The sequence below is a fragment of the Polistes dominula genome, unplaced genomic scaffold (assembly GCF_049000335.1).
Source record: "Polistes dominula isolate Pdom_NZ unplaced genomic scaffold, Pdom_raw_medaka contig_11, whole genome shotgun sequence".
NCBI classification, from domain to species: Eukaryota; Metazoa; Arthropoda; class Insecta; order Hymenoptera; family Vespidae; genus Polistes; species Polistes dominula.
The window spans coordinates 4,797,567-4,824,779 of record NW_028301154.1 but is presented as its reverse complement, the minus strand read 5'-3'; the positions used below and the strand labels follow the sequence as shown (position 1 = coordinate 4,824,779).

The following is a 27,213-nucleotide window of genomic DNA, read 5'->3' as shown; positions in this document are numbered from 1 at the left end:
AATAGAAATTATAATTATATTATAATCAAAATTATTACGTGGTATAAGTGATAGTTTCGACAAAGTCAACAGAGCCAACAATATTTTGTGATATGATTTACAATTGTTTTTTTATTTCTGGTCTTAATGTTTTTGCCCCGTTTGATATATATTTTTATATTTTAGTTTTTACTTTATCATTTGTACATTCATCCCCCAAAATGTCAAGTCATTCGAGGAATATCAATTAATTTGACAAAATAAATAATATCGACGAGGATTGTTCGGAAGATGATCAAGAAGTTTACGATATTGATGATGATACTGCAGAAAATTATTGTTACTTATTTGACAGATTGATTTTTGGCCGATGGATTTCCAGGTATTTTTTATTATCTTAGATTTAGCCGGGATAAATGCTTGGATTTTATAAAAAAAAACGACGGGTAAGGAAATATCGAGGCAAGAGTTTTTATTTCAATTGGCAGAAGAACTTGGGACCGAATATCAGAAAGAGAAACAGATAAGCAAGGAATGCTCATCTAAAACAATAATAAATACAAATACTGTTTCTTCTCAACGGAGATCTTGTCAAATAAGATATTGTAAGGTCAATAACCAAACAAAATTTGTATAAAATGTAAAAAATACGTATGTGGAAAATGTGCAATACAAAATGCTATAATTTGTAAAAAATGTAATGAAAATGCATAAAAGTAAGTAAAACATCGAAAAGCGGGGAACGAGTTTTTATTGTAGCATCAGAAAAATATTTTGTTTACTATCTACTTTACTAAGATACATATGTTTTTTGAAGCGGTCATTTGACCGCTCATGGTAGGATTAGGTATATATGAAATGTCGGTAGGTTTAGTGTTAAAAAAGAAAAAAAGGAAATATTTGAAAGGGATATGCGGTCATAAAACCTAAGGGATCACTAACATGTGGGGTAATAAAATTCCACATGCTGCATCGGATCCGGCGAACAATTGTAAATATTTATTTAGGTTTTATTTTTCTGATAAAGATCTCCTTGTGCACTGTTCCCTCTAACGAAAACATATGGGGTACCCATTAGTGGACCATGGACTAAGGACCCTTGTGCTATTGGTCAATCGAACTGAGAATCTCCTACTCTTTCCAAAAGGGGTGTTACTTATTAGACTATAAATGTGTGGAAAGAAGGGGACTGGGGCGGTTACTGTTACTAAGGATTGAGAGTCGAGTGTTTATTATTAGAAATTATTCGTCTTATTCGTTTTATTCCTCTTATTCGTTTTATTAGTGTTATTCGTCTTATTTTATATTAAACGTATATTTGTAACATTTCTACATACTGTAACATTCGTATTGTGCTTACTTGTAAAAATAAAGCTGTTTTTTTTGTTTACCTTCAATCATCACGAGTTCCTAAGGTGTTTTACACACGTACTAACTAAACTCTTACAACAATTTTTAATTCCTACTATTTTTAAAAAATTCGGAAAAGTGAAAAAAATGGTAAAAATAATGTATCCTTTCTTCAGACAGCCGTAATTTAACGAAATAAAAATTGTTTTCAACTTTATTAGTTCGCACGATAGCAGCATTATTCTAAATTAATAATCTGTTTTACTTTTTTTATTTAAAATTACTAGGAGAGCTGCAATCATGGCTACCGTCGCGCGCCGTTTTTTAGGGGACCACCCTCTTCATCAGCCTATACTTTTTCAATTTTGAATTTTTTCAATATTTTTTTCTTTTCATGTATTCTTGAAATATTAATAAATATCTTGTAACATTATAGACAGTTAAAATATTATTTGTCTTTATGTTATTACACTTGAAAAAGCACCTAAAATTCATGCCTCTTACTTGAACATAAACAGTTTCTATCGTGTATTAACTAATATATATATATACTCTAGTTTTTATTTTATTTATTAATTATGACAATGAACTTAAGAAAAATTCTAATAAATTTATAATATAAAATAAAACATGAAATCAAGTTTATCGACCTTCATAGGACGTAGGACATGTTTCTTTTGTTTTTCGATTTGACAAAATTTAAAAAAAAAGGAACATTTTCTCGTTATTTCAAATGTTGAAAAAAGGATGATTTTATCGAATGTTTTATTACATTATTTACAGGAGTTCTATTAATTAATTGTTGAAACGTAATATATATATACTTTTCCTTTTTTGAACAAAAAATACTAAATAAAAAACGAAAATGGAAAAAAAATAAACGCTTTTTATGTTTATTTCAAAATGGATAAAATTAGACGAACGTATGTTGACAACTAAATAATTAAATAATGTAACGTCTGTAATTAATTTAATAGTAGAACAGTACTATTAAATAATAAAATACTACTGTGTATGAAAGTAACGAACGACTCACGCGTATTCCTGTAAATTTTTTTCTTTGCAAACAATCTATAAAGTGCAATTTACTTTTATCTTTTAATAACTAAATACTGAAACTATTAACAATAAAACATTTTAATTTCTACTTCTACTAAATCAGCTAATATGTGGATATTGATATAATTCCTCGCACAAAAGAAAGAAATATTTATTCACTATTTAAAAAAATGCATAATTAAAATAGTATTTATATTGTAAAAATAAATTAATAATTATTATTCGATTCATTAAAAGTAGTATTTTGAACTGATAGCCACTTATTGATCAAGATATGAAAGTTCGACCAAAAAATAACATAAAGAATTGTAACGATAAAAGAAATTCAGGAATGAACAGGAAGCAGTGTTTGTGCTGTATGTGAATTATGTATATAAAAACAGAAAAAATTAAAAAACAGAATAACAAACGTTAATGGAAGTGCGAATATAGATATTTTTATAATAAGATGACAATTTTCTTGGAAGTAAAGCGACAAAAAATGTTATTCTTTCTTTTGTCGCGTGTATAGATAAAAAATGAGTCTATGTATGTATGTGATACATGTGTGTGTGTATGATGTATGTGGTACGTGTGCGCGCGTACTTATTGCGTAACCGAAAACAAAACACGGTCATAAAATCGATTATTTGCTACGGAAGGAAGTAGGGATTTTAAAGAAAGAAAAAGTTAAGGAAAAAGATGAGAATAAATGACAATAGACGATAGAGCGAATAAAGAAGAGGTAGTTAAAATAGGAAATTAAAATGTTATCATAATGTTAGCAATATTGTGTGTATATATCGTTTTCAGATATTTTTGGACTGAATTGATTGAATTAAGGAATTAAAAATAAATTTTCTTGTTGCGTTACTAACGTGACGAAATCACGCGTATTCTCCTAACAAATGATTAACGAAAAAAATATGAATGTCAACAGAGTCCGAGAACGTAAAAATCAGATGGACATTATAAATTACTGTACACATAAATATGTAAAGAAAGTGTATTTTTTCAGTTTGAATTACGCGCGCTTTTATACGTAAGAAGGTTATAGAAAGACGTTTCGTGTAGAGACCACATTTAATATTTAAACAAGACAGATTTAAGAGTCTAAGAAAGTGAGTGTGAAAAGTGAGGAATAAGCATAATTGTCGTTTTTCTTTTCAGAACAACAACACGTGCTATTCTTAAACATTTTTTTTTTTTTGAAACACTTATTTTTGGTCTTATATATATATATATATGTGGGGTGCGAGAATGTTAGTGAGAACACTGAAGCATGAGTGGGCCAGAGAGTAACGGGTATAATCGAGCCAAAGATTAACAATGTAAAATAAATAGCTGAATATCGATAGCGAGAGCGTCGCACAAAGAAGTAGATTAAAGAAAAGAAACAAAGAAGCAATCATCGTTTAGTAGCAGAGCAAAGAAGACGTTTTATCATCACTTAGTATTTTTATTTCTTTATATTGAATATATGGCATATCCGTGAAGAGAGGTTTTTTCTTTCTACATCAACCTATTAACAACACCGCGGAATTCCTTCCTTTTTTACTTCTTAGATATTCTTTAGGAAGACTAACAGGTGAAGGGGAATCCCACATACATTATACATTTTACCTTATAAAATGGTTTATTGTTCGACATTTTGTTATTTCAAGAATCGTGTATTATAATATATAAAGAAAACAACCTTTTAAAAATCAATTTTTCAATCATTTAATGTTCATTTATAATAAGAACAATTTTATGAAAGAAACATTAATTTTAAAATAGTACCTGATGAAAATAAAAATTTAAGTAAATTTTTGTTTGATAATTATTCAGATGTACTAAATAATACTTTAAACAAAAATAAACTTGGTGATAATAGCGACGACATTTTTGAATTAAGTGTAATGTTAGTACACCTAAAAAAGCATTCAAAAATATATAGGCACTGAAATAACAGAACGCCGTATGCAATGTGTTGAGAATTTAAATAAGATTCTTACCCTTTTCGTAGTAGCTCTCGTGGATTGGGCCTCTAGAGCGCGCGCACACACACTTTCAAAAACCAATTATAAATTAATACTAATCGCAGGTAAAATCAAATATTACTTAATTACCTTCTTACAAATTTGATTATATTTAATCAAAATTATTCTTTTTTTTGTTAACGATCAATCCGTCTGCAAGATTCACTGATTTTATGTAAAACATATTCAAACTTAACACAGAAAAATAGAAATACTAGTCTCAACAGTTCAATCAGAAATGCCTCGCTTCGCTTCTTGATCCTATTTATAAGACTATGTCTGCCCCCTCTTCCTTGACGGTTACTTCTTTTCTACAGCGAATCAGTTTTTAGGATATGCCCACTTTGTTCCTCATTGGATACTTATACTGACGCCCACGCAGCTCATTGGCTTAGAAAACTAACATGATCTGACAATTCCCTTCACTGACGATACTTTCAAGAGAAAAAAATAAAAGAACAATTTATCGTGTCCGGTAAAATGACAGGCTATGTCCTGTGGTTACGATTTCGAAATCTCGTAGAGAATAAGAGAAAGAGAAAGAGAGAGAGACAGAAAACGAAATTATGTGTACAGATTACACGCGTTAGAAGTGAAACTTCAAAAAACTAAGTTTCGAGAGAATCAGAAAAATGCACAGTTTCAAGAGTATAAGATAATTGTAGGATTTATTTATTATAATATTATTACCATATACAACAAAGGGTACCGGTATTATCTCTGGGTAGAATAGCTGATAAAAACTACACTTTTCCGAATTGAAGCAATGAAAATGGAATGTTGAATGCGATAATTATAGATAGACACCAAAATTGTAGGATGTTTATCGAGGGAAATATAATTCGTCGGAAACTAAATAAATATAAATAATCCTTTTTTTGAAACAGATATAAAATTTTTTTTTTAATTTAAAAAGGTTTCTTTATTTTATTGGAAAATTAGTATAAATTTCCTACATTCGCAAGCATTATCTTTAAAAAACATGTCTTTGGATATTTATAAGAAAACTATTCTACAATGTTGTTTAATTTTTTTTTTCTCTGATGTATCTGATAATCATTTCATTTTTTTGTAAAATATTGCAGACAATACAATTATTATATTTTATATATTTCATAATTAAATATTATAATAATATTTGTGAAATAAAGAATTAATTACTAAGTTTTCAATAAAATAGAAACATTTTTCAATGGAAAAGTAATGACACGTTTAGTAAAATAAAAACAGACCACGCACCTTCTTTCTTTATTTCGACCGTCGGTGCGTTTAGACCTTATACTTTTGTCGCATACCTACGTGTTTATCTCTGTTTATTTCTTCTACCCTTCTATCGCTCCTACCGACAAACATTTCGAGTATCGAAAGAATGCGTGTCCACGCTTTGTAGTATGCAGTCGCACACAAACGCACACATATTCTACCAGGAGCGATAACTACGAAGCATAGCATAAAGAGGAGACCGAGAATAGGAAAAACAATATAGCTATATTCCGTCTCATTCTTTCGTTTTGTAAGTACTTAATATAGAATAATGGCAGAAGACAAAAATTTATATTGAAATAAAAAAATTAGTAAACCATAAAAATAAAATGATTTTCATTGACATGTAATTGTGGGTATTTGCGTGAAAGAAAGAGATAAGGAATGGTTGCTTTGTCAGGATGCGTGCGTCTAGCGTGAGGATGACGGAACGAGAGGCGATTCTTCGTTGTTTGTCGCCGGGCTACTACTGTGTGTGTAAGTGTATGCGTGTGTGGCGAAAAACAACGCAAGCTTGTTGTATGACGACGTTATGATGGCCGAGGATGGGTGTTGAAGCATCCGGTGTGTGTGTGTGTTGTGTGTATGTGCGTACACGCGGAAAAGGAAAAAAAAGATAAGATATGGAAAGTATCAGATTTATGCTTGAAAGAAAGAAAAGCGTGAAAGGTTCTAGATTGGGTGAATTGTGTGTGAGTATACGTGTGGTAGGGAGACTGATGAACAACAGAAGGACGGAAATAACATTCGAGAAAAGGCGTTTTGGAAAATTTCTTATGGAGCTGCGTTACAAAGCGAGGCAGTCTGTTATGACAAGGAGGAGGGAAAGATGCATTATAAAAGAGGGCATAAGGAAGAACAAGGGAGCTAGTTTGTAAGTTTTGATTAGGGAACGCAACAGTAGAAAGTGATAGCTAGTTAGTGAGTTTAATTATACAGTCTAGGCTACGAAATGACGAAAAAATCTTGTAATTATATTTCATAATGATTCAACAAAAAAGGTGTATCCTAGCAAATGGCTAACTAACAATAGTCCAGTCAAAATAGCCCTGAAATTGGGTTTTTGAGTTATACGGCTGAAAAAATATGGAAATTATCAGAAAAATGCGTACAAAACTGTGGGAAAAGTAAAAAAGTTCTCAACCACCGGGAAAGGGGTGAAAAAAATTAAAAACTACCCCAAAATACGATTTTTGGATTATATGTTGAAAATATCAAAAAAAGTTTCAAATAAAAGTTGTAGAGCATAAAATTTTAGGCCTATCTTTCTTAGACCATTTTTCCCCTAAAACGCACCCTTTCACCCCTACGACGGTTCAAAGTACTCAAAAAATGAAATTAAAAAAACTATGATTACTCTCTTACCTGATACTTTTTATAAAGTTTCATCACTGAGACTTTTTTGATGACTGTTTAAAGTTAGAAGCTTGTAACTGAAAGAGGGCTGAGTTAAATATAGACGGGAATGAAAATAAATTTAAAAAATAAATTTTTTCTGACATTTTTATTTTTATTTTTAATGATTAAATAAGTACTAGAGGCTGTCACGTCCTAGTGACGACTAATTTCGAACTTTGCTACGCCAATTGTGCGAGTGTCCTATTTATAAGTGATTTATTAATTACTATTAAGCTATATTCGTACCTTGTAATATTTGTATTCTTAATTTTATTTTATAACCACTTTCATGAACGACCATCGATGTTAGCATTCGTTGATCACATGTAGGATTAGCAAAGATGTTTTTCTGTTAGGTAAAAGTATAAAAACTATTATCCTCTGTTATTATGATATGAAGAAGTGAGAGTATTTATAGGATAGAATAAATACGTGTTCTCGTATATATACAAAAGAAAAGAGATGTTTCTAGAAAAGGTAAATACGACCTTCTTATAAGTATAAATACATATTTTAAGACAAGCGAAGATGTCTTTTTCGGTTAGGTAAAAGTATAAGAAATGCTGTCCTCTGTTGTTACGATATAAAAAAGTGAGAGTATTTCTAGAAAAGAATAAATACATTTTTCACATTAGCATAGAATAAAGGTGTTTTCATATAAATAGATGTAAACAGATATTTCTAGAATAAAGTAAAAACGTTCTTCTTACAAAGTTAAATACATATTACTAGTAAAAGGTAAAGATGTTTTTTTTATCAATAAGCGTAAATGATATTTCTAGAATAAGGCACAAGCGTTCTTCTTATAGAATTAAATATACAGGGTGATCAATGAGTTATGGTACAAGCGAAAAGGGGGTTATTCTACATAAAAAAAATAAATCGAAAATATATAAATTACTTTGTAATTTACGTGTCCAATAGAGAAAACGATCTACAGTGAGATCTGTTATAACGAGACATGATCAAGTGGACGCGTACTTTGCGAAAATTCAAAGTCGATTTTCTCGAAAACAAAGCCTAAAACGAACAATTTTTATTCTATATTTTCGACTTATTTTTTTTTATGTAGAATAACCCCCTTTTCGCTTGTACCACAACTTATTGATCACCCTGTATATTTCTAGAATAAGTAAAGAGGATTTTCTCACAAACAAATTTAATAGATATTTTTAGCATAAAGACGTTTTTTTTTATAGGTAGAGCTGTAAGAAATGTTTTCGTTGTTGTGGTATGAAGAAATGGGAAAATGTATGAGTGTGTTTGTATGTGTGTTTCTGACGTACGTGATTTGAAACACTTGGATCATGAAATCTGTTGCTACCCGTGATGATGCGAAGTAGAGATTTCAAACGACAGTGTAGTTTAAGGTGAAGTACGCGAAAAGGGAAAGAACAAGAAGCGGTATAGAGAGGGGGATTTAGTAAATAAGCATTTAACTAATCATCCCTCATATTCGTCTTTCCTGCAGTGACTAAAATTATTTTTACCGGTCTTTAATTGATTTTGTAGATCAGCTGTATAAGTTTTCATATTAGTTAACTGTTCTTTTTTTTACCATTGATATTGTTTGAAAATTTACAAATTTTATTTATTGACATTAAATATGGCTAATCATCAAAGTCAATATAAGATAAATAATAATTTTGGAAACATTAAAAATAATCGTGCTAAACGTGCTATAATATCCGAACTCAAACGTAAAGAACAGAGAATTGAGGACTTCTCAATAAAACGTGAATTAGAAATTATTCCTATTGAAGAAACAGAAGGTAGTTTGTTTAAGATTAACTTTTTGAATTGTATTACAGTTTGTTAAATGTATGTTTGTACGTCTTGCTAAAATTATCCAATAAAATAGGCAAAAATTTTTACTTTTATTGAATAATATATTTTCAAAAAAGGTAACTCAGTGTTAATAGATACTTTTTGAAAAAGAATTCATAATTGAGAAGATTTTAGACTATCCTAAGCTAATGACTGAGTTTTTAAATTATTAATATTCATAAATGTTCGTATTTGACTTATAATATAAATGAACAAGCGATAGAGATAGAGATGAGATTATATTATGGTGTGGATAATAAAATAGATCGTTATAAAAATTAATTGTATTATTTAATTTGTACAAAAAGATAAACTCTATGCATATACAAATTATACATTGTATTATATTACATTTTATTTTATAATTTTATAGTCTTTCTTTTCTGTACTTACTAATTAATTAATTATATTTTTTATTTAGATCTCAAGGATTGCAGATACCGTAAGCTATTAAAATGGAGAGCAGAACGTGATAGACTTAAAAAAATGGAACAGACAAAGAAAAAACCTGCTTTCAAAGTAGGCGTAGTCCATCATAATTACTACTCTCCTCCGATAAAAGTTTCTAATGTACTATCTCCTATTAAATTATCTATAAATAGTCAAAAACAAGTTACACAACCTACATTACCATCGAAAAGAATAACCAGAGCTACTGAAAAACGTTTTCTTAGGAAACAAGAGAAATTGACTACCGAAGTACCACGAAAACAAAATGTTACAGAAAAAAAACAAGAGAAATCTGAAGGAAAAAATAAAAGAAAAAATAACGTTAAAACTGAACAAAAATCTTTTGCACCTGGTAATTATACATTTACTGCTCCAAGCGGTATAACAAGTATGCCTTTATTTGGTCGTGTGAATATAATACTTACACCTGTAAAAGATTCAAAATCAATTAAAAATAAGACTAAAGAAGAAATATCTTTGTTGAATAAAAAGTCAGAATCATTAGATCAAGAATGTAATGAAAAAACTGATATAAATGTTAAAATGCCTAGTACTAGCATAATTAACAATTCAATAGAAACATTAAAAAATAATCGTGAAATGACATTTGATTTTCTTGACAAAGAAGGAGAATTTCTTAGAAATAGTACTTTTTCCAATGATAGTAATCATTCAAAAATTATACTGTCGCCTGGCAATATTTCACTCATCATGACAGAAAAAGAAACACACGAAAATTCAAATAATAAAATTAAAACTTCTTTTTCAAAAAATATTTCTAAGGAAAAAGTTATAAACAAATCTCCTAAAAATATAAATAGCAATTCAAGTAAAGAAACACCTCCTTCAACAAAGGATAATGGTTATTTATGTAAGGATCCAGCATACTTTTCACCATACATAGTATCAAGTCGAGGTAAAAGTAATGCTAGAAAGGAACAACAATTACGTCGTGGTATTGGTTCTCCAGATGATAGTATTCCTACTAAAGAAACAGTTATGCAAACTCTTAACTTATCGATTGAAGATGAAGAACGTACTACGCAATATTTTGCTTTCCTATTAAAAAAAGAAACAGACAAACTTAATGAACTTATCAATAAGTGGACAGATATTCAAAAAGAGTCACATATTACAGAAGATGCTCAATATCTAATTAATCAAGCTATAGGACAAACACGTTTGTTAATAAATAAAAAATTTGAAAGATTTCAAAGACTAGTATCTGATTGCGAGAGTGGTAAAGGAGAAATGTTAGTTACTTGTAGAGACTTGCAAGGATTCTAGGACATGATGATTGTGATGATAGGAAATTGTGATTTACGATTTGAAGCATTAGAAAAGCTTCGTTCTAGAGGCTGGGAAGAAGAACAAGAAGAAATTGTTGCCAAAGTTAAACCTAAAAGAAAAGTAGTGTCAAAGAAGAAAGTTGTGCCTAAGAAGAAAAGTTCAGTCCAAGCTTTTATCTTGGCTGCTAAGCAAAAGATGAAAAATAATACAAACAATCCCGAAATATTACAAGATGCGAATAAATCTTTAACTTCCGTAAATAATATTGATATAGAAAACAGGGATGATACCTTGATCAATGGTGATATTAAACATTTGAAATCTACAGACTCTAAAGATAAGTTATCTGTAGTTGCTACAAATAGAAATTCTAGACAAAGTTTATTAAAAGAAACTCTTTTATCGGAAACATGTAAAGCTGTAAAAACTCCAATGACCATAATAAAAATAAGCCAAATGTACAAAACGCCAAAAATTCAATTAGACGATTCCATATCGTATATTAACTGTAAACAAACACCAAGTAAAAGCATTTTAAAACGTTCTGATGATTTTCCAATAAATAATATACATTTAACAAGATCCACGCAGAAAGTTAACTTTAATGATCAAGTGGTCTTGAATGAGCTGTCTATTGATGAAGAAGCCGAAGATAGTTTAGCTGCTAGATTAGCTAGAATAGACAGTTACGATTTGAATAATGAATACGTAAATAATAACATGAAAATTGAAAGGAAACTTGAATTCGATAATTCTTTTCAAGATTCAGAGAATAATTTACAATTTAATAATAAGCAATTACTTTCATCTACTGTAACTAACGAAGAAGATAATATTATTCTAAATCATAAGACATGCAAACAATTTAACAAAAATGCTTCTTCACCTAAGAATCAAAACATATTAAATATGTCATTAGAGGAATCTCCAAAAAATAAAACTAATAGGAGAACTCTTAGAAACAGAACCATTGTAACGGAAAACTCTACAATCAGAATGTCTACAAGAAGTAGAAAAAGTAATATTAAAGTAAGTTGCAATTGAATTTCTTTATGATGCAATATATCAGTATGCTTTTTTTCTTTTTTTTTTAAAAGGCTTACTTAACAAATCATTAATTTAGGATTTAATTGATGAAAAGGATGAAAATAATCAAAAGAAAAATAAGAGTCCTCTAAAATCAAAAAAAAAAATCACGAAAGAAGTCAATTAATGTTGAAGAAAAGGAAGTTAATGTAAAAAAAGGAATCTATGTCACACCAGTAAATGCAAAAAAATAGCTAAGAAGATCCTCTCGAAAAAGTGTGAAGTTTAATGGTAAAAATAAAATAATAATATGATTTTAAATAACAACTAATGTATTGTTCACAAAATAATAACAATAACTTTTCTTAGCTGAAGATTGTGAAACAAGTAAATTCACTCTTCCAATGACACCGTATATTAGATGTAGCAAATGTAGATTGAGCTTCTTACAAAATAATAATACACCTATAAAACCTCCTTCACCCAATAGAGATTTGATTTCATGAGATACTCCAAAAAGTAAGTAATAAGTTAAATTATTGATTATTAAATACATATACTTAATAATTGTGTAATAATTTCAGCTCCGGTTAGAGTAGTAAGAAGATCCACGAGAAATTTCACTAAACATGTACTTTAATAATCAGTATTGTATAACTTTTGTACATATACTCTTTTACTTATAGACTTACATTAAACTTTTACTTATAGACTTACATTAAACTTTTACTTATAGACTTACATTAAACTTTTATTTATCAATAATATAATTTTTTATAAATTTATGTACACACTTAACTTTAACTTATTACTTATTAACTTTTCAGTTTCTTTGCCTAGTGTTTCTTTTGCATAAAAAATCAAAATTACATTGAAAATATGTTATTAAAAATTATCATCTTCAATTAAATGTATGGTTTAACATTCATTGTTTTTAACAAAACTTATTTTTGGTGATAATAAAAGTAAAATATATATTTTTAGTCATTTCTATAATAATGTATAAAAATAATATATAATGTACAAATTTATCATTAAGTATATTGCTATTGAATCTATAAATTAAAGGCATTTGTATTTGGTGTAATGAATTAATTGAACCACCATAATCTTACGCTGTTATCTCTATTTACCCCTTCAATATCATAAATTCTTTGTCCTGAACTTGTTGCAACAATCGGAAAACTTTTATGTACATTCACACCATTCACGCTATCATTTGATATTTTAAATTCATATTTTGGATTCTCAATTTCATTATCATTTTTACCTTCTAATAATTCCCAAATATTAATTTTTCCGTCTACACCTCCTATACAGAAAAGGTGGCAATAGTTTTTTGATTTTTTTAATATATCTCGAAAAGTAAGGGAGATCAAATATTTTAGTACTTGACCTTTTTTGTAGCAAATAAAATTGTCTACAAAACATAATTAATAAAAAATCGCTTTATCTCGCTTACATTTAGAGATATTTTCAAAAATGTAAGAAAAGGTGGGAATAGTTTTTTAATAATTAATTAATAAAATAAAAAATTAATAAAATAATTACCAGGTGCAAAAGATTTTTGTTCAGTTTTACCGTTATTTTTTCTTTTATTTTTTCCTTCAGATTTCTCTTGTTTTTTTTCTGTAACATTTTGTTTTCGTGGTACTTCGGTAGTCAATTTCTCTTGTTTCCTAAGAAAACGTTTTTCAGTAGCTCTGGTTATTCTTTTCGATGGTAATGTAGGTTGTGTAACTTGTTTTTGACTATTTATAGATAATTTAATAGGAGATAGTACATTAGAAACTTTTATCGGAGGAGAAGAGTAGTAATTATGATGGACTACGCCTACTTTGAAAGCAGGTTTTTTCTTTGTCTGTTCCATTTTTTAAGTCTATCACGTTCTGCTCTCCATTTTAATAGCTTACGGTATCTGCAATCCTTGAGATCTAAATAAAAAATATAATTAATTAATTAGTAAGTACAGAAAAGAAAGACTATAAAATTATAAAATAAAATGTAATATAATACAATGTATAATTTGTATATGCATAGAGTTTATCTTTTTGTACAAATTAGATAATACAATTAATTTTTATAACGATCTATTTTATTATCCACACCATAATATAATCTCATCTCTATCTCTATCGCTTGTTCATTTATATTATAAGTCAAATACGAACATTTATGAATATTAATAATTTAAAAACTCAGTCATTAGCTTAGGATAGTCTAAAATCTTCTCAATTATGAATTCTTTTTCAAAAAGTATCTATTAACACTGAGTTACCTTTTTTGAAAATATATTATTCAATAAAAGTAAAAATTTTTGCCTATTTTATTGGATAATTTTAGCAAGACGTACAAACATACATTTAACAAACTGTAATACAATTCAAAAAGTTAATCTTAAACAAATAACCTTCTGTTTTTTCAATAGGAATAATTTCTAATTCACGTTTTATTGAAAAGTCCTCAATTCTCTGTTCTTTACGTTTGAGTTCGGACATTATAGCACGTTTAGCACGATTATTTTTAATGTTTCCAAAATTATTATTTATCTTATATTGACTTTGATGATTAGCCATATTTAATGTCAATAAATAAAATTTGTAAATTTTCCAACAATATCAATGGTAAAAAAAAGAACAGTTAAATAATATGAAAACTTATACAGCTGATCTACAAAATCAATTAAAGACCGGTAAAAATAATTTTAGTCACTGCAGGAAAGACGAATATGAGGGATGATTAGTTAAATGCTTATATACTAAATCCCCCTCTCTATACCGCTTCTTGTTCTTTCCCTTTTCGCGTACTTCACCTTAAACTACACTGTCGTTTGAAATCTCTACTTCGCATCATCACGGGTAGCAACAGATTTCATGATCCAAGTGTTTCAAATCACGTACGTCAGAAACACACATACAAACACACTCATACATTTTCCCATTTCTTCATACCACAACAACGAAAACATTTCTTACAGCTCTACCTATAAAAAAAAACGTCTTTATGCTAAAAATATCTATTAAATTTGTTTGTGAGAAAATCCTCTTTACTTATTCTAGAAATATACAGGGTGATCAATAAGTTGTGGTACAAGCGAAAAGGGGGTTATTCTACATAAAAAAAAATAAGTCGAAAATATAGAATAAAAATTGTTCGTTTTAGGCTTTGTTTTCGAGAAAATCGACTTTGAATTTTCGCAAAGTACGCGTCCACTTGATCATGTCTCGTTATAACAGATCTCACTGTAGATCGTTTTCTCTATTGGACACGTAAATTACAAAGTAATTTATATATTTTCGATTTATTTTTTTTATGTAGAATAACCCCCTTTTCGCTTGTACCATAACTCATTGATCACCCTGTATATTTAATTCTATAAGAAGAACGCTTGTGCCTTATTCTAGAAATATCATTTACGCTTATTGATAAGAAAAACATCTTTACCTTTTACTAGTAATATGTATTTAACCTTGTAAGAAGAACGTTTTTACTTTATTCTAGAAATATCTGTTTACATCTATTTATATGAAAACACCTTTATTCTATGCTAATGTGAAAAATGTATTTATTCTTTTCTAGAAATACTCTCACTTTTTTATATCGTAACAACAGAGGACAGCATTTCTTATACTTTTACCTAACCGAAAAAGACATCTTCGCTTGTCTTAAAATATGTATTTATACTTATAAGAAGGTCGTATTTACCTTTTCTAGAAACATCTCTTTTCTTTTGTATATATACGAGAACACGTATTTATTCTATCCTATAAATACTCTCACTTCTTCATATCATAATAACAGAGGATAATAGTTTTTATACTTTTACCTAACAGAAAAACATCTTTGCTAATCCTACATGTGATCAACGAATGCTAATATCGATGGTCGTTCATGAAAGTGGTTATAAAATAAAATTAAGAATACAAATATTACAAGGTACGAATATAGCTTAATAGTAATTAATAAATCACTTATAAATAGGACACTCGCACAATTGGCGTAGCAAAGTTCGAAATTAGTCGTCACTAGGACGTGACAGCCTCTAGTACTTATTTAATCATTAAAAATAAAAATAAAAATGTCAGAAAAAATTTATTTTTTAAATTTATTTTCATTCCCGTCTATATTTAACTCAGCCCTCTTTCAGTTACAAGCTTCTAACTTTAAACAGTCATCAAAAAAGTCTCAGTGATGAAACTTTATAAAAAGTATCAGGTAAGAGAGTAATCATAGTTTTTTTAATTTCATTTTTTGAGTACTTTGAACCGTCGTAGGGGTGAAAGGGTGCGTTTTAGGGGAAAAATGGTCTAAGAAAGATAGGCCTAAAATTTTATGCTCTACAACTTTTATTTGAAACTTTTTTTGATATTTTCAACATATAATCCAAAAATCGTATTTTGGGGTAGTTTTTAATTTTTTTCACCCCTTTCCCGGTGGTTGAGAACTTTTTTACTTTTCCCACAGTTTTGTACGCATTTTTCTGATAATTTCCATATTTTTTCAGCCGTATAACTCAAAAACCCAATTTCAGGGCTATTTTGACTGGACTATCCTACCTACAAACATTTCGAGTATCGAAATAATATGTGTCCACACTTCGTAGTATGCAGACGCACACAACACACACATATACAACTAGGAGCGATAACTACGAAGCATAGCATAAAGAGAAGACCGAGAATAGGAATTACTGTATAGCTATATTCTGTCTCATTCTCTCGCAGGCTTAATCCTATATGTTTGTCTCTTTTTCTCATCTTATTAAATATGCTGGTCATTACAGAGCCGCCTACTACTCCGTTGCCTGACGGACCATGTTTCAATTTTTCAAATCACTTCCTATTCTAAAGAAGTTTTACTGAAAAGGAACGGTTTAGTGCGTTACAATAAAGATATAATTTTCCGAGTAAAAAGAAATTTGTGAGATAATAAGGGCCGTATAAATATAAGAGTAAGCGTATATTACGTGATAAGCTTAACTCCTGAGTAATCAACTAAATATCTAGATTATCTGTATATTATCTATTCTAGGCACTCGTTAAAATGAAAGAGAGATTTTTGCTAGAACAACAACGTTTTTCTATGCTTAAATCTATATTTATCTATCAATCTATCTATATATATAAAAATGTAGATTTCGTTTGTACCTAATCGCAAATCGTCAAAAGTACTTCACCGATTGTCTTGAAATTTTGACACAACGTTATATTCGCATACAGCTAGGTTTTTATTACAATAACTAGCTGACCCGGCAAATGTTGTTTTGCCATATAAATTATTTCTAGTAAATATTTTGATTTTTAAAAAAAAATCTTATGTTTAAGGGAAAGGGTTGTAGTAGGGGTTAACCAAAAAATGTTCTCTATGAGGAATTTCCTTTCTTTCTGTGTTACCTCATATTTACATAGTATTGTATAACAGTTCAAAGGACCCGACAATGTAAAAGGGTATTTTCTTCGTACCATATGTTTATTTGGTCATTGAGATAGTATGGGATTTATGGCCCTTTGGAATTTTTTATTCTATAAGTAAACAATACCTTATACCTGCTAATTATTGTATTTTATGTTATTTTATTTTATAGGCTCTAAGCAGGATCTGTTTCACAGAAATTGAACATAATAAAAATAACGAATGTAAAGTTTATCGTCTACAAAGGATTTGGTACTTGACATCAGTTATCGTCCACCAAGGGTTGAAAATGATTAAAGTACTAATATCGCTATTAAAAAATGGGGGTTGGTAGTAGAAGGGTGAAAATTTAGGATTGTATGTATTTTTTAATGCTAAATCATAAAAAAATAAAAAAAAATTTTTGGGGTGGATAACCGTTATCACTTAGGGGTATGAAAAATAGTTTATGTCCTATTTTCAGACCTACCGAATATACACACAAAATTTCATAAAAATCGGTCAAGTTGTTTCGGAGGAGTTCGGTAACTATTATAACATTGTGACACAAGAATTTTATATATTAGATTTACTTCTGAAATAATTAATTAATTGAAAAAAAAATAATTGTCTATACGGCTATAGATTTCATTGAGTGCGGGGCGGAACATTTGAACATATGTAAATATGGTCACACGGAATATTTGAACATGTGTAAGTGTGAGAGAAAAGGTAAAGAGGCCGACCTTCGCTGCTATACTACGCTACATAACAATGCCGGTATATCGGTAATGTGTCAATAGTAATAAGATATTAGAAAGAAATTCTCTTATTTAGGCTTTTCTGTTTCTTATCTTCGCGCTTGGTGGGCCTGTTGAGCGTTGAAGCGGTCCAAGGAGGCGATGACAAGATAAAAACTGGAATTTTAAGTGTGCAGGTGTGCAATCAAAAAAAGGTCATGAGTACAATGAGTACAAAATTTTTCTCATTTTTCAGTTTCATCATAGTTTTAGTTACTAAAAAAAAAAAAGTCAAAAAATTAAGATATTAAGAAATTAAATTTTCAAGGGGCCGTAGGACAAAAAAGTTGAAGAACTACTGGATTACACTAATAAATGTAATTTAAATTTTAAAAGTGTAATCTAAATAATTTTATCATACGTTTTGTAAATTAATCTCTTCAATTGTAATAACTTTTTAAATCATTTTATTCTTTTTATTCTATTAACTAGTTTTTAAATTGATTGATGATTGATTCTATCAACTAATTTCTTAATTATCTAATTGTATTAACTTAATCCTTTAGATATCACAAAATAAATAGCATTATATATTAATTAGCTGAGCCTCGTCGACCAACGCTGTGTACCGCGTTTCTGCGGATTAGTCCAATTAACACGTTGAGCACCACGCTCATTTTCAAGGAAGTCCCCGTCAGGCCACGCGCGCCGCTTAGAAATATCATGTTATACGCTGTTAGGCAGGAGTGACTGACGCGGCCTGAACGGAAAGTCTAGTGTCCGCCACCGATGGCGGATATAGCGCTCAACGTGTTAAATAGAAAAGAAAAGAAAGAGAAATTATAAGTCTCTAAAATGTTACATCTCCCTCTTCCGAGACGAGCTCTCGGCCCTTTATGGGAACCTTAATCTTTCCGTAGACGAAAAGACGTATAAAAAGCATTTTTCCTGTAGAAGACAACTTAACTTGCCCCCTCCTCCCTTTAGAAGACAACACAAAATAATTAATCTCAATTTCAAAACAATGTAACACAAAATTAAATGTTAGAAATACTCAATTAAATGAAATTAAAAATGAACATAAATATTGAAAAATTAGCCTTTACCCATTAACTGCTAAATTTTTTTCTTTTAAATTTTTGGTCGGATAAGTTATATAGGTATATATACACAAAAGTTCATGTAGCAGTATAATTTTGTTTGAATTTTTTTTTTTTTTTTTGAAAATATTTAATATTTTTGAAAAAATCCCAAATGGAGATGTAGCAGGTTGCATGAAAAAAAAACTAATAGTCGGAGAGGTGAGTTGCAAAAAAATGCAATAGTTTTCTAAAATCTCAAAATTGGTATATAAGTTGTTAATAATAGGAAAAATCAAAAAAACATAGTCAGCCCGAATTTTTATTTAACATACGCCGTCAGCAGTCGATAGAACAGCGCGTCGCGTGCATCATTTATAGTCCAAGAGCTGCGTAGATCGCGTAATTTCGCGCGCGGCGCGTTTTTGTATCGACTGCTGACGGCGTATGTTAAATAAAAATTCGGGCTGACTATGTTTTTTTGGATTTTTTAAAAGTGTCGTGCGGTTGGCAATCGCTATCCTCGTCTGACAAGTGATGTTGCGCGATAACTCTCACTCAACCTTTAATTTCTACCATCTTTAACAGCCTGCAAACCTTATTTGCGGCCAGATTTAATTAGGCTATCGTATATCATAATAAACAAAAAAAATAGCTTTAATTTGATATTTAAATAATAAATGTTCATTATGAGGGTATAAATATATTAAAATCGTACCTGTTTACACCTGATTGCGAAATGGTGCGGTCAAGTGCGCAACGGCAATCGTAATTTTTTAAAGTCTTTACATATATTGCTGTGAAGTGAATGATATTTTATTTAAAAACCAAGTGAGTGAATTTTTTCCCAAAAATAAATAACTAATAATTTAATTAAAAATACTAGCGGCCACATTTTGATAGAAAATCTGATAGATATATATTCTCCTAATCATAAATATACGTAAAAATTAGGTTTTTAGCAAGAATTCGATAAGTACACTAAACTTGCAGCCGGATCTCGTATTAAAAAATAATCTTCATCAATATCGCACCAATTCGAACTTGGTGGTTGCTTCGCAAGAACGGCTTGCTCACATATCCCATACCCGTAAAATGTTTATTTTTTCCCCTTATTTTTTCTTTTTTTATTTTCAATCTTTGCTGATACTTTATTAATAGCCTTATATAAGAACGCACGAGTACAGACTAATTTTTCGTTTCTCCGTACATTTCTTAAGCTTTCTCAGAAATATCTTATAATCATTTTTCAATTTTTTTAGATAAAAGTATGTCTGTTCCAACTAATCCTATAAGATATATAAATATTTTTATTTAAATGTAATAGGTATATATATTTTAATTGTCATATGTGTAAATACATATATAAGAAATCAAATAAAAATCATGAATAGTAATTAAATTAATCAGTTAAGAGATACAAACAAAAAAGCTTACGCTAATTTCTTTTTTTTTGTCAGCTCTTTATCAATTCTTTTACTTATTCTGATAGAGATCAGATAAAACTATTAAATATCACCGAACTCATTAGTCTTTTTATTATCTAACTGTTCCAAAAAACTAACTTTGTGATATTATTTACAAACCTTTATTTTCTTGCTAATGGAAATGTTTCAATAAAATCATATGTTCGAACGTCAGAAAAATTGACTTTTATAAAAGAAATTTCTAATTTTCTTGAATTGTAAAAAATTGAAATATAAATGTGTGTGTAAAAGCTATTATACTATTGCCGGTAAAGTGAGGCAAGAATAAAATTCAGTCATTGCACGAGTCTACGAAAAGTTCAGTCAATGAACGAATGTAGGAAAACAATTTGTTCAATTTAAGAGAATCAATGAGCTACGAAGAAATTCATCAATGTACGAGTCTACGAAAAGTTCAGTCAATGTTCCTTGATCATTGACGATTTTCTTCGTAGCTCATTGATCACTGACGAATTTCTTCGTAACTCATTGAATTTTTGAAGTGAAAACTTCTTTAAAATGGGGATGATTTGAAAAAAGCGAACAAATTTTTAGATCTGATTTTTTAAGATAAATAAAATTAAATTGATAAAAAATAATGTGAGATTCTATATTATTTGCTATTATCTTTTCCTTTTCACCTTAGGAAATACTTTATCAATAGTCTTATCTCAACTGATACATAAAACACTAATCTCGAGTTTTCCTGTACATTTATCGAATTCTTCATAGATATTATTTAGAAAACTCTGTTCATTTTTTTATGAATTTTTAAAAAATACTTAGAATTGAAACTTTCCAAAAAACAAGTTTCGAGAGTTTGAGACAAGTTCATAGTATTAGGAGAAGGATAATTTATTATATAATATTATTAAAATATTATAATAATATTATTTTGGCGTTTTTTATAATTATTTATTTAATAATTATAAAAATTCGCGCCCGTAAGAATGCAACCCTCCAGACACACTTGGAAAATGTTGCTTTCGAGCGTAATCTACTGGGACGGAATTTTTTTTCCTCCCAAACTGTTTATACTCGTATGATTTACGGGTTGCCTATCTTTCGAGCAGAAAAACGTTAAAAACAATAAAAAAAAATTGTTTTCTTGTACTTCTAGAGTGTATTTATCATACCCAACAACTTTCATATGTATATGTATCCTACAAAGCCTAAAAAAAATTCGTGAAAATAGCCTTTTATTTCGGCGTATAAACCAGAATGAACCCTTAAGTATCGCTGCAAGTGTATCTTCATGGTATTAGCGTTAGATTAGATCGTACGAAGTTAGATACGTAGTTAGATCTTTTGCTGGTGATATGAGCAAATTTGGATTGACAACTAAAGCAATTAATGATGGTTTAGAATGTAGAGGACAAAATGTTGATAAAAATAAAAACAGATATAGAATATACAAAGCACTTGCACGTAAACTGGGAATACGTCACATGTTATCCGAATGTGGTTGCTACAATTAATAGATTTTTTTCAATAATTTCTCTATGATTTTCCTCATCCTTTTGTAAGTATTTCATATTCTTTTCAAATGAAATACCATTTATATAATTTTTGTATACAAATTTTCGTAAAAATAATCCTTTTGTTTTTCTTTTGCATAAGATAACGAAATATGAATTCAATTCAAAGGACTATTATTATTATTCATTGAACTACAAATGGGGATGACAAATAAAATATAATAATATAGATTTATACTAGGTGATTGATTTGATAATATCGTAAAACATGTATTATCGCAAAACTCGATCAAACCAAAAGAAATGAAGTATATTGACCAAAAGAAATGGAATATATATTTATATTAAATGATATGATTCATATCATAGATCACATACCGCACATTTCTTGTTTGCTTTGATAAGTAAGTATCGGAATCAGACTAATTTTAAATTCTGATCATCATTGTTTGACTGACGACAGTATAATACAAATTACGAATTATCTATAACAAAGTAATTGCTCGTACTATAATATTTTTTTTCACCTTATCCTAATTTTCAGGTGTATTGAGTTAGGTGTATAATCCTTAATACTTTTGATCTGATTCCTATCAAAATAATTTAAAGAAAGATAAATAAAAAAAACATTAGTTGAAACTCAGAATCCAATAGTCGATTACAATACCAGGTATAATTATAACTGTTATTGAATTAAAAATTTAAAACAAAAAGAAAAAACTAATTGATGATAATCTATGTTTCGTGTGATGTTAATTGTAGATTCTCAGGGATTACAGAAGAAGATATGACAGATGTGACGACAACGCTTTTAGATGTCCAAGCTACGCTTCTAGCAATGTTTTCTAATTATACTGGTAGGTTATAGACTTGAAAGTGATTTCAAAGCACTGAGGTTACTTCACGATACAGTCGTAGACACCAGCGTCATGTTTCCTCATAGAAATGGTTATCCTCAGAAAAAGGCATTAAAAAATCTTTGTTCTGAATATTTAAGAAAGATTATACAAAATAATAGTAAATATTTGATTAATAATACTACGTATATTTGTAAGATGACACCATTTGGTAATATCCCAGTGAACACAATTACGTCAAAATGATTTTGCGCGATGTCATGATTTACATAAGATGTAAGTCACATATGAGTCACATGTGACTCATTATTTCACACTTATTTACGTAAGACTTTTACGTAATAAATATGACGTACGTATGATTTCCAGTTGACATCTCTATTATCTAATTGACGTTAAGCTGACATAGTAATGATGTCATAGCAATGTCAAGTTGTTTTAGTGATGTCTAGTTGGTTCCGAATGATTGTAATCATATGTAATAATAGAAGTACAACATTAAATTATTCGAGAAAATATTTATTGATACTCAACTTTGACAATATTTCGTAAAAACAACTTGCTACAATAATTTTATTAAACATAAGATCACATTAACTTATTTAAATTAAAGTGAACTACTACTGCATTTCAAATTATTTCTTATTATTCAGAGTAGTTACTGTTTCAAATTTACTAAAATTAACCAATATTATTCGAAATTTCAGAGTTGGAAATTTTACTTATTCATATTTCCATTATATTTAAACAAAATAAATATTCTTTTTTTCATACTGTAATCTTTACAAACCAAAAAGTGAAAATATTAGCAATAAAAAGTATAAACATATATTCTTAAATTAGTTGTACTAATACTAAGTAAATTATTATTTTCACTTTTTGGATTGAAGATAGATAAGTAAACTTCTTATTGATAAAGTATTGCACACATTATTAAATGAAGTAATTAATTATTTTTATAAGAAAAAATAAATAATACTTTTTGTTCTTTACAGTAATTATCACAATCCAAAAAGTGAAAATTTTAACAATTATAAGTTTAAATATAGGATTTTTCAATCAGTCATACTAATACTGAGTAAAATATTATTGTCACTTGTTGGATTGTATACTAGTATAAATCTTACATTAATTGAATATTGGGTGAATTCGCTTGAATTCACTTACTCAGGAAACTCGCCAGTACTCTTCTTCTTTGGTATTGCTATTGTTTGGTGGTGGCATAGATTTCTTTTCAACTTGTTTTGGTTGTTTACCTGCTCTCTGATTTCCTAATCGAAACCAATTCATTCCAGCTTTAGCAAATTCAGCACTGTCCGAATTATTAAATTTCTTCAATATTACCTCTGGAAAATAATTTTTGATTGTATTAACATTCAGCCATATAAATATATATATGTATAAAGTTTTCGTATTCACAATTCATAAACAGAAAATATTGTCTAAGTTACTTCATGTTTTTAGCTTCTCGAATATTAATAAATTCAAATTAACCACTAACATAATACTTATTAATTCCATAACTGCAATAAATTAAATAATTAAATTACATTCATGAACTTACAAATTCTTGACGATAATCCTGCTAGTTTGACAGTTTTTTTTTTCGAAGACGTTCACCTCTGTTCTTGATTTTAGTGGCAGGTCTTTTTTCATTTGTAAGGCAGTTTCATTATCAATATCATAGGCATTACGATTAACTGCTAAACGTTGCTTTAAATCTTTTATATCTACCGTTAATGTGCCCAAAAGTTGTAAACACTTATTCAACCTTGCTAAAACCAATGAAATTTATAAATTAAAACCAATTTTTAAGTATTATACAAAAGGTGGAAACATTTTGAGGAAATAATAATACCATTAAGTGTATTGTAGCGATTGTCGTCATTATCATAATTTTCACAGTCGGGTGGATTATCTTTTCTATTATTCTTTTTGTATTGAGATTCAGTTGTTCTTGACTCGTATTCATAAAGTTCTTGTGGATTATCTTTTCTATTATTCTTTTTGTATTGAGATCCAGTTGTTCTCGACTCGTCTTCAAAATGTTCTTGCATAATAAATATATCATCATTAGTTTCACTAATTTTATGCACAGACGATGATATTTTTGGAACAAAGGGAGTCTTTCTTTGATCTTCAATTGTAGGCATCGTAGGCATTGGAGAAGCTGTAAAGCGAGACCGGAATGTAATATTGCACAATTTTTTCGTTAAATAAAGGTACACCAAATATAATTTCTTCTTACCTGGTTTAATTGTCCTATCATCGCCGTCTTCATCAGAATTATCAGATACGTTGATGTATTTTGAACTACCAGCAGCAGCAGCAGGAGTAGGTCGCTTCGATCTAAATCCTCTTCTTAATGGTTTTTTGGTCGTTGACTCATAGTCCGAATCTTCGGCAGCTTTTCTTGCTGCAGTCAGAGTATCTAAATAGAAATGATTATAATAATTATGCAATTATTCATTATTACGTAATTATTTTGTAATTTTTAATTAGCAGGTCTAAAAATTTTATTACTTACCACAATATCTTAAAATGTTAATTTCATAAATAGGCCAATCATCATTTGGTTCAACTCTATGTTTTAACAATTGCTGTAGATTTTTAACAAAAGATGGTGGCCATTGACACTTCGTCCTTTTTGTTTTAGCTTCATCGCAATTCAGAAGCCAATTGCTTGGAATTTCAGAATACGAGTCTTGTTTAATAAAATGAACTACTGCATATGGTTTTGCCATAGTCTTGTTCACTATAAAAACGTAAATATTTTTTTAAAAATCACTTTGCATTATCTGCATGCTCTGAGGAGCACCAGAAATTTATTTAAAATTGAACTATCTTTAATATTACAGCCTGTATTATTTTTAATAATACAGACATAATTAACAATGGGATTATTTTTCAACTTTAAATAATAAGATAATATGAAAAATGTGTTTTTACTAGATACAAATTGCGTATGTTAGGTCAATTTAATTTATATTATCATTTATTTATTAAAAAATTCTAATATTAAACTGGTGCAACATGCTTATTTAAACAAATGTTAGATTAGAATGTTAAGTAATCTTTTTATGATTGTTACACACGTAAAAAAGTACTTACAGTTAGTAATCAATAATAAAAAAATTGATGTATTTAATTGGTTGAAGTATTCTGTAGTAAAATTCTCAATTGATTAGATATTGTTTTAATCAAGTAACACGAGACACTGGACGCGATATATAATTTTTAGCGTGGGTAAATGAAAATAGTAACAACGGTAATGTGCAGCCCGCACTTCTTATGCCACCAAAATTTTTGAACTGAAAACTTCTTTACAATGGGTATTATTTGAAACAATATAACAAAGCCTTCGCAACGGACGCTGTAGTAGGGGGAAAGAGAAAAAGAGACAAACATGTAGGATTGAGCCTGCGAGAGAATGCGACAGAATATAGCTATACAATTTTTCACCCACTCCTGGCTACTAAGCTTTGTGTGTGGTGAGTCAAAAACAAAGGACAGCTCCTCTGTTCGTGATGTAATGTTGCTACGTTAGAGCGTTGTATGGTAACCATCAACGGTTTTTCCCATACAGCTAAACCGTACTTTGTCCGTTACAAAAATCTGTGTGTTGCGTGTGTATGTGTGTGTGAGTCAAAAACAAAAGCAAGCTCTGTTTGTGGCGTAACGTTGCTCATAAAGATATTACAGATAGAGGAAACAAACCATAGGCGGTTGTTAAGTGGAAATGTCTGCATGAATATAGCAGCAAAAAACGAAAAGTTGATGTTGTCTCTCTCTACTCATGCGGTACACATATATATATAACGCAAGAAAGAACAAAAGACTCGCAAGTTAGAGAAAGACAATATCAACCTTCCTATCTTCTATCTCTTTTTATTTCGCCGACAGGTTTTATGCTAAATTATAACTGCTATATGTATATATTATAACATTATATTTATAATTATACCACAAGGCTTCATATATATGTGAGAGTAGACTAGTGTACATTCAATTGTTTTAAATATATAATTGCATCCAGTGAAGCCAGATCACAGAACATTGTTACCCCTTCTGTCGAGCCTAGCACGCCTCGACATCAAAATTTACGTTTCGGTGTGTCGGAAAAACGAAAGAAGCCGAGGGAAGCCGAGATAACTGCGCGTCAGAGGAGAAATAATACTCCCACCACGCGCCGTGGAGAAATAATACACATTGTTTTACACATTGTTCAAATGGTTTGTGTCTATGTATTTCTCCGCGGCGCGTGGTGGGGGTATTATTTCTCCCCTGTCGCGCAGCTATCTCGGCTTCTCTCGGCTTCTTTCGTTTTTCCGATACACCGACACGTAAATTTTGATGTGAGGCGTGCTAGGCTCGATAGAAGGGGTAACAATGTTCTGCGATCTGGCTTCACTGCTTCACTGATTGCATCTAATTGTTTATAAAAAAAAAGTACGTGGAAGTGCATGGAAAATAGTTAAATATATTTTGGTCTTATACAACTGTGAGTATTTTATTTTTTATTAGTTTACACATATGTAATAAAACTAAAATATAATCTGC

The 27,213-nt window shown here is 29.3% G+C and overlaps 2 protein-coding genes and 1 pseudogene across 7 annotated transcripts in view; 1 reads left to right on the top strand and 2 right to left on the bottom strand.

The window, feature by feature from the left end:
* LOC107073768 (uncharacterized) overlaps window positions 1–4,610 on the bottom strand; it is a 62,165-nt gene extending 57,555 nt beyond the window's left edge. For 3 of the 4 annotated variants that reach the window (XM_089178488.1, XM_089178486.1, XM_089178485.1), the window contains exons 1-2: window positions 4,479–4,610; window positions 4,365–4,416 (exon numbers count right to left, since the gene is read on the bottom strand). The gene's annotated coding sequence lies outside the window, so the exon portion shown is untranslated. Of the gene's footprint in view, window positions 1–4,364 lie in introns of all 4 variants that reach the window. The other variant, XM_089178487.1, reaches the window with a different exon arrangement.
* Window positions 922–12,148, top strand: LOC149030615 (uncharacterized; annotated as a pseudogene). The gene is made up of 6 exons (XR_016178645.1): window positions 922–970; window positions 8,249–8,280; window positions 8,614–8,821; window positions 9,298–11,645; window positions 11,740–11,933; window positions 12,012–12,148. The product of XR_016178645.1 is annotated as an uncharacterized LOC149030615 (transcript).
* Window positions 12,149–23,599: 11,451 nt separating this feature from the next.
* LOC149030614 (uncharacterized) lies at window positions 23,600–25,999 on the bottom strand. 2 transcript variants are annotated; one of them, XM_089178544.1, is made up of 6 exons: window positions 25,765–25,999; window positions 25,181–25,408; window positions 24,902–25,084; window positions 24,512–24,823; window positions 24,218–24,428; window positions 23,600–23,999 (listed from the first exon to the last, which is right to left on the bottom strand). In XM_089178544.1, exons 2-6 carry the CDS (start codon window positions 25,395–25,397, stop codon window positions 23,978–23,980), a joined length of 945 nt encoding a protein of 314 aa, XP_089034670.1. In that variant the 5' UTR covers window positions 25,398–25,408; window positions 25,765–25,999; the 3' UTR covers window positions 23,600–23,977. The 2 variants fall into 2 exon arrangements, with proteins under 2 accessions (XP_089034670.1, XP_089034671.1); XM_089178545.1 differs by lacking the exon at window positions 25,765–25,999 and having other exon boundaries at window positions 25,181–25,435.
* Between the last annotated feature and the right edge of the window lie 1,214 nt (window positions 26,000–27,213).